Raw genomic sequence first — 9,105 nt, 5'->3', positions numbered from 1 at the left:
TGTAATTCACCTTCTAATCTTATTCAAATCTATGTTAGGATCATTCAAATTAACGCGCCCATCTTTCATTTCTTACTCCATAGCTTCATCAAGAGTGGGCTAGGGCATTGCTTCTGATGAAGGTCTAATGAATTCTCCATTTTTCATATTCTTTCCTACGAGAGGAAAATGAATTATTTGGAGAAAACAAACCCAATTCAACTCTATGTAATGGTGTGAGGATCGATGCAATGCCAATCCACCGCACGCGTGTGTGCGGGTATGCATCATTTCAGCACAAAACACATTGGGATAATTAATTAGAGTACTTCAATGGTGTGAGGATCCATGCAAGGGCCCATTTCTCTGCACTTAAGATGTTCGCATGAACATCTCCCTGTCCAAAAAAAATAAAAGAACCCTAAAACCTACATTTCGAGTATAGCCCGAAGGGTAGCATCGAACAAACTCATTAATTATACAAATCCATTTTGTCCTCATTTCTTTAGCATGCATGTTCCTATTACACACACACATATTTTTCCTGATAGTGGAAAATTTCTATCAATATTTTACTTATTTAGAAAATATTTGATTATTTTTGGGAAAACATTAATTAGTTAAACGACCAAATCTTTAATTTTTAAATTATAGACTAAACCATGCATATATCTTTGTAAAGTTTGTGGGGGTCTTGTCAAGTATATAGTTCAATAACAATTCAAGTTCCATGCATTATTCTTGTGAGAGAAAACAACATTTATAGTCCAATAACATACTACATTATATTTTTCATTTCTGGTTTTATTATTGGTCAAATTCACAGTTTTAGTCTACCAACTTGCACATATTTTTCAATCCTTTTCCTTTTCATTGGAACTCGCATGGAGTCGGATACGTCAGCAATGTCCGGGGTCATGAAAACAATAACCAAATATATCTCTTCATTTACCAGTGTCACGTCAATATTTTGGGTAAAAAGGAGCTAAAGTGGGGAAAAAGTGTAAGTAATTAGTGGATTAAAACTGTGAATTGATTGATAACATGAATAACAAATGAAAAAATATGCAACTTCAAGATAAAAAATATTGTTATCTCTTCTTGTGAATTTGCATTAGTTCGTATTTATCCTAGATCAGGAAGGTTTTTTTTTTTAATATTGCATAACTTCAATGCTTTTATCTCTCTCACTAGCAGTATTAATATTAGGAAAATTTTAATTAAGAGTGTAAATCAAGGTGTACATCTAGCATTTTTCTTAATATTATGATGCGTACATAAGGACCACTATGGATAAGAACTAAAACAGCGGGGCAAAAAAAAAAAGAGATAGCAAATTATAACTAAGAACAAAATTTGACAACGAACTACAAAAAGAAGACTTATTAATATTATTTTTGGATAACGTGTCTTGAATAATTCGATTGACACAAAGTACATACTATATTTAAGTAAGCATCACATTTGCCAAATCACATTGATGTATATCTAAGATAACCTAATACTTTCCAACATCAATGTCCGAACTGCATATGGTAAAATAACAATAGAATATCAAACATGTTGTAACAAGATATAGATTTGTCAAGGCCATACAAGTGATGTCGTTCATGCATGAAACACGAGCATGCAGAACCTCGTTCATTCAGAAACTCTGATGGTGATGCATAACCTCGTTCAGCATTATGGTCGTGAAAGGAATGTGTTCATCAATTAATATTCTTTTCTATTTGGGAATATTAAAATCTTATTAAGTGTTTTTCCTTTCTAAGATTTATTTAAAAATAGTATATGTATATTATCTTAAGTATTTGATTCCTAATGAACTCTTGTTTCCATCGGTTGTAGGATTCTATATATTCAAGCTAAGGAATATTTCCCTAGGTCCTATATAGACATTCTATATATATGAAGGAAACTGATGACTACATACACAGAGAAGTACATAAGCTTACGACAGGATTTAAAAGTGCTTGAAGATTTCTATCACCGAATAAATCCTGAAGTAACTTCCGGCCGATCGCTGCTGGTTTATCGTGTTGCCGTGGTGTGTTGGAAACACTTGAAGATCACACGAGTGAAGTGTTGTTCGAAAGTGGTTCCTTGTTGATTCAAGTTTTGGCACGCGTGTTTAACATCCTATTGGTTTTTTTGTTTTGTTCTTATTTGTTCTTAATGTGTTATTTATTTTCTCAATTTTTTGAGAATTAAGTAGTTTTTCATAGACAATCACTAGTATTAATTTGTTTAATCTAAATATTTCTCTATTGGTTATTTTTCTTTGAGGCACCGCATAAATACTGGTTACTTGTGCATATATAATTATCTCTGTTTTACTTAATTTTTAAGTTTATTTATTATGTTGCATGTTATCTTGAAGTGTTGACAACACTGAGAGACAACACTTACTCGAAAATTTACAGTTATTAATTCTTGTTGAGACGTCAAATGACTCAATTAATCCTTTCAGATCGTATTCATAAAATTGGAGGTCTCAAGCTTATTTTTAGGAAAAATTCGTATATATATAATTTTTTTGTTAAATATAAAACTATATTTTATAGAGATAATAATAACTAAATGCACATTCAGTATCTATTTTAACAAACCAATATTCTACGTAAATTTATTAAATTATATATGAGAAATGACATATATAAAAACTAAATCTAATAACAAAAGATGGTTTTTTTTAAGAAAGAGGGTTTTTTTAGCATGCAAAGAGGAGCAAAAGTACACAAAGTTGACCACTATTTCAAATTTTCAATAAAATAATTGAGAAACCCACATAATAAAGATTTTTAACGGAGAAACAAAAATAATAATAACGATGATGATAAAAAAAATTTGAAGTCCCACCAAAGGGAGGCCCTGAGCAGCCTCCTGGGTCATCTCCTCCTAGTGCAGGGCTCTAATAAATATAATGCGAAACAACACAAAACATAGAAATTTAGTAGATGCTTGACTGCGTACATACGAATAAAATATCAAGATAATATGCCAATTATTTCACATTAATTAGAAAATTAGAACACAACCAATTTTTTCTTGACATAAATTAAAAGTAAAATGAAGCACTTGAAATCTATGAAAACATCCCATCAAATGTCGCAAGAACAAGAATGTATAAATAAAATCCCATTGGAAATTGGCCAAAATTTACTTCAGTTTTCACGCTCAGCAGCATCAACAGAACTCTTAGCATCAAAGTCGTTGCACCGATCAACATCTTCATAATCTTGGATGGTTTTCTCAACTTCATTGGTCGGTTTAATCACCGTGCTAGATTGTTCAATGGCGGAGTTTGGTTCCATTTTGATGACCTACGAAGGTATGGGATTTTTCAAAAGATTTTGGAGATAGATTTGGTAAAAAATTAATATTGGGATACGGCGTGACCTTGAGTGGCGCAAAACCGAAATAAGGTATCTCTTTCTCCTTGGAAACTTCCATCTTAAACATGTTTATCCCAGTTTTATTTTCTTCAATGTCCACTGCATGCACTCATTAAATGTACGTAGTAAAATGAAGCTATACGTTGATATATCATGCATGATTCTGTTGTAGGTACTTGCAGCTGGTGATTTAATATCTTTGCGATTTTAGTATTTATGCTATCTAATTTTAGTATTAATGCATTATTTTTTATTTCGATTTTTGGTAATTTTAGTCTTTTCCATAAGAAGAGATGACATGACACTTCACACATCAGCGTTATGTCTGAGCCATGTATATGTTCGCATAGGAGTCGCATTGAAAAAATGACTAAAACTGGGAAAAAAAAAAGAAAAAAGATAGCGGACCAATATTGAAATTTAATAACATAGATTACTAAAATTGAAGAAATACTAATATTGCCGTTTTCTTTTTAGAGTATTAGAGATAAATATGTTTATACTTACTTTCTATACTCTTGGATTCATCCAAACGTTTCTCCAATTTTGATCTGAGGGAATCATTTTGAAGCTGCAATAGTTCTTTCTTCTTTTTGTAGATATCCAATTGCAAGGTGAGAATGGATACTTCTACCTGTATATACATGATAAGTATTTGATGATAGTATCAGGGGGTAAATAGTTTTTTGTCCAATAATTTGTTCAATTTTTTGGTTTAGTCCATTAATTTTTTAAAATTTTTATTTTCATACACTAAGTACTTAATTAATTTTGACAATTTTGATCAAATTGATTATGTGTTGCTGGAAAATATTGACGCGGCATCGTAAAGTAGCGATGACAGGACATAAAAATTGCTTATTTGTCAGATTATTCATCAGAAATTGGAGCAAATTACCACAGCCTAAAAGTAAAATTTAGTGCACAAAAACCAAACTTTGATCATGTATAGGACCAAAAAATAATTAGTAGGTTCCTGCTATAAAAAAAATAGCAGGGTTCTTTTCACTCATATATAAGTTTCATGGACAATGGAACAATATTTACCTCTAAATCCTTTACCATCGTTTCCAAATCACGAGTATAGATTCCCCTCTTAAATCTATATCTTTGAGCTGAGAGTCTATTTGATATTATCCTGAAATTTTGCATGAAAATTAAAACAATGAGTTTAGATGTCCACTGATTAGATATATAAACTTTGCATAATGTGATATATAAAAATAATGCTTGCAAACGTATAGATGATTGTTTTTAAGAAAAAAAATTGAAACAAGTGGTTAAAAGATGTACTAAATATAATTCACCTTCTAATCTCGTTCAAATCCAGGTTTGGATCATTGAAAAGGCTACCATGTTTCATTTCATATGCCATGGCTTCTTCGAGAGTGAGAGGGCATTGCTGCTGAACTTGTGATGAATCCTTCATTTTTAAGCAAAATTTTTTTGACAAATTAAAGTAAAAGAAAAATTATTTGGAGAAAACAATTGTTTATTACTGATGAAACAACACCTTTCAATCTATGTAAATTGTGCGAGGATGCAATGACAATCCACCATATATATATATACACTTGTTCTCATTCATCTTAGTAGGACGTTTACAGGATACATCGATGTATATAACAATATATGGTAAATATTCGAATAATATCGTGAAAATGTTACGATAATTTTTTTGCCAGACCTATATATTATTTCACTTGTATGGGGAAATTTTAGATTCGGAATATAGCTCGAATCTGAGTCAAAATCGATGCAAACTTCTCAAAATATCATCTAAATATTTCCATCCTCATATGAGTAGGTGTTTTGCATAGATTACTCTATGCTACACCTGGAGTATTTCTCCCCTATGATGATGTCAAATGTTAGTCCTTGGATCATCAAACATATGTCAAATTCCATAAAATGAGAGGGACTCACATTGTCTAATGATATTGAAACATGGTGAGAAACTCTCCCGGTATAGCATAGATTAACCAGTTTTGCAGCAAGAATGGAACTAGTTACCTAAACGACTAGATTCTTTACTTTTCTAAATTATGAATTGAATCATGTTTTTAAATCTTTTCAAAATATATGTGGTTTATAAATAAATTATATTTCAATAGTTATAAATTTGGGTTCTATATATGCATATATATTTCTTGTGGAGTACGGAGTACCAATAAATTTAATTTGCATTATTTTTTTAAACTTCTTTAGTTAGTATTTATCGGCCTATTCCTAGAGGAAATCTCTTTTAATGTTGTTTAACTTCGATGCCTTGTCCCCCTCGCCAGCAGTATTGATTTACCAACAACACTATTTAATATTTCGATTTTCTTTTATTTTACATAAATAATTTTCTAAATTTATATATACACTAGCAAAAAAAAACATGCAAATATTCTGATTTCAAATGAAAATGAATAAAATGGCATCAAATATGAATATTGTAGATCAGTGATGTGCCTTTTATGTGCATATATGAATAGATATCGTATCACGCACGTACATACCCAACATGCACAAGACTTAAGTCACGTAATATATGAAAGGGTTTTGACGGTATGGATTTCAGGAATGCCATAAATAAATTTCAGAATACGTGTTGTCTCTCCAATACTTCAAAACAACATACTACGCAGCGGAATAATTAAATAATAAATAAATAACACAAAGATATTTATGCACAAGTAATTAATATTTGTGCGATGCCTCAGGGCAAAATAACCACTAGAAAACAAATCAGTTTACACAAAAACCAACTAGTGATTGTATATGAAAACCTAATTTTCTCAACAAGTTGAGAAAATAAATAACTTCCTAAAAAACTAGTAAGAACTAGAATATAAAAACCAATAGGAAGTTTCCACCAATGAGCCGAAGACAAAAAAACCAAGGAATCACTTTCAGAACAACACTTCACTCGCGTGCTCAGTGTCTCTAACACTCCTCGGCAACACTGTATCACGGCACAGATTACTGCAGGATTTCTTCAGTGGCCTTTGATCTTCACATCTTCAAAATTCCTTCAGTAATCTACTTTTTTCTTTTCTGCACAGTGCACGTTACTTCTGCTGAATTTCCTTCTTAAATAGATATTCAATCTCTTTTGGAAATCCTACAAAATTTTGAAAAGATTTGATAAGATATAATATCTACAAATCAGTTATGATATATATTATCAATTTAAAATATTCATTTGATAGGATAACATATATCATTAATTCTAAAAACATGTTCAAGAAAGGCAAAACTCTAAAATTCTATCTTATCACAATTAGAAAATAATTCAAAGGCACGTGATAAAATACACGCCCTTTCAATCTCCCCCTTTTTGCCTTTCTGGAAAAAACACACAGAAGTGCAAGTGACTTCCTGATTTAGATAACTAATGCTCCCCCTGAATTTAATCACATCAGCACTAAGTGTTGTGGAGTAGTGTTGGCAACACTTACTCTCAACACTCAACAGATCAGAGCAGCAATAGCAGAAAAGCATATTAGAGCATTTAGCAATTTTAACAAGACTTCAGAGCAAAACAATTTTAATAATCAGAGCAAACAAGCAAACTAATAAGAGAAAGTAAGAATTAAAAAACAAATCCAGCTTCCGATTATTTTTTTTTCATCAACTTCATATGCTCCAGAAGTACTTGCAATCTGTTTCATCAACTTCATATGCTCCAGAAGTACTTGCAGTATTTGTTTTTGTCACCACTCCCTTTTTTTGTCCAGAAAAGTCCAGTCCAAAGAACAAACAATACTCAACCAGTAAGACTTCATAGTACAAAGAGTGAACTGTAAAAAATTAATGAAGGTAGAAATGTAGCGCGAAGCTTCACTAGTATTGACATATTGTGTTGGCAACACACGACTCAACACCAAATGCAGACCGAGTTAGGTCTATATTCCTTTTTCCCTTTCAATCTGTAACACAAGGAGCAACATCATCAATGTGTCCAGTAAAAAATATTGAGCAGAGAGTTAGAGATCAAACTGAACAACACAAAACAGAGATGAGATGTTAATCAAATTTGTACAAAATATAGGGTGAACAAATCATCCATTGAACAAAACAATTCCACAATCATCCTTCACAAAAAAAAAACTCATACCAAAACACTTCTCAACGGGAGCAAATTTAACATGTGAAACTTATGAATTTGAGAAAATAAAAATCAACCCAAATATGACAATAATCCGAGATTAAAAACAACCAAATATTCCCATGAATGACTCCACATCGGCTCAACTCCACTAAAACGTTGTCAATCACAAAATATCAATTTTTAGCAAATAGGGTATTTCACCTTATTTTTTCTGTTTAGAACTTACAACCTCTGAACAGAAAATATTCACAATTATATGCATGTGAATGACCTAACTTATGCCTAAAACAGAATGCAATGTGATTCAACAATAAAATGCATGTAGAGTGTGTGCACAGTACGTGTTAAGCACTAGTGTTGGCAACATCTCCCAACAACACTGTAGTTTTCAAAATATTTTGATGAATTTTTCACACTTACAGAGCCATGTATCACAATTTTTTTATTTTGGTTCAGAAGTGGTAGCCTGCACACTAAAAGAACGGTCTTCCTCGGACTCATTTAGGTAGCTTTTTCCAATTTTCTTCTGATTTTGAGTTTGATTCTCATGAAAGATTAATCAGTGAGATTTTATCAAACAATACTCTAAATTTGCGAAACCACTTTTCACATGGGACAAGATCACGGAATACATGAACATCCCTCAACTACTTCGTGGTTTAGTTAGAGCACATTATCATGTCAAGTGTGATCTAAAAAGAACTTTTGCAAAAAAAACTATAGCATGTTAGTTAATGTTATCAAACAGTGCAAAACATAGGACAAAATGAAAATGCAGTATGTCTAAAGTCCTAAAAATGCACATGCAAGACTGGTGTTGTCCTTCAGTGTTGGCAACACTTGGGGACAGCAACCATGAGTGATTAAAATGAAAACATGCTGAGAGATTTTCTAAGGCTGGAGATTCTCTCAAAATCTAATGCTATTGTGAATATAGCTGCCAGTTGGTTATTTGTTCCAACAAACTCCACACGGATCAAACATTTCTTTACTAAAAACTTGAATAAAGTAATGTCCAATGTCAATGTGTTTTGTGCGAGAGTGTCGAGATGGTTTCTTTGAAATGTCAATTTCTCTTGAATTATCACAATAAAAACTTGCACATAAACACACACTGAACATAACATCAAGACGACTAACATTCAAACACAAAATACAACAAATAAGTTTGCAGTACCCAATGTTGTCAACACAGTATGCAGCACTGTCCTTGCACAACTCTTCATTTGAATCCATATGTTTTTTCTTTTGCTCAATATTAGAGATAAAGCAGGAGTGACTTACCTGTGAGTACATGAAATTCATGCATACTAACCCACTCATCTTTCGATAGTCAACCTTCTCTTTTCTCTGGGTTTGTATGTTTCCATGCAAATCTCCAATGATTTGTGATGATGGATGGTTCTTCTGGATTCTACTTGGAATATCTTTTCCATCATTGTGCAATACACCATCAGTGTCATCTACAACATCAGAATGTTGATCACCATCCAGTTCTGTCAAAATCAGAGGCAGTGTTGTGCTAAGTGTTGGGCTGGGTGTGACAACACTCGGGGCAACACTTGGATTTTCTTGAGGTTTGGAGAATTCCAGCAGATCATCTATCTCATCTTCAACTATTTTTCTTCTAAG

General features: G+C 32.1%; 1 protein-coding gene across 1 annotated transcript; it reads right to left on the bottom strand.

The window, feature by feature from the left end:
- Nucleotides 1-3,139: 3,139 nt before the first annotated feature.
- Nucleotides 3,140-4,782, bottom strand: LOC140877807 (uncharacterized). Its single transcript, XM_073281388.1, has 5 exons — nucleotides 4,682-4,782; nucleotides 4,422-4,512; nucleotides 3,882-4,008; nucleotides 3,379-3,473; nucleotides 3,140-3,302 (listed from the first exon to the last, which is right to left on the bottom strand). The coding sequence occupies exons 1-5, from the start codon at nucleotides 4,747-4,749 to the stop codon at nucleotides 3,144-3,146; spliced, it is 540 nt and encodes a 179-aa protein (XP_073137489.1). The 5' UTR covers nucleotides 4,750-4,782; the 3' UTR covers nucleotides 3,140-3,143.
- Between the last annotated feature and the right edge of the window lie 4,323 nt (nucleotides 4,783-9,105).

Source organism: Henckelia pumila, chromosome 2 (genome assembly GCF_033568475.1).
Source record: "Henckelia pumila isolate YLH828 chromosome 2, ASM3356847v2, whole genome shotgun sequence".
Taxonomy (NCBI): Eukaryota; Viridiplantae; Streptophyta; class Magnoliopsida; order Lamiales; family Gesneriaceae; genus Henckelia; species Henckelia pumila.
This window is presented reverse-complemented; position numbering and strand designations above follow the sequence as displayed.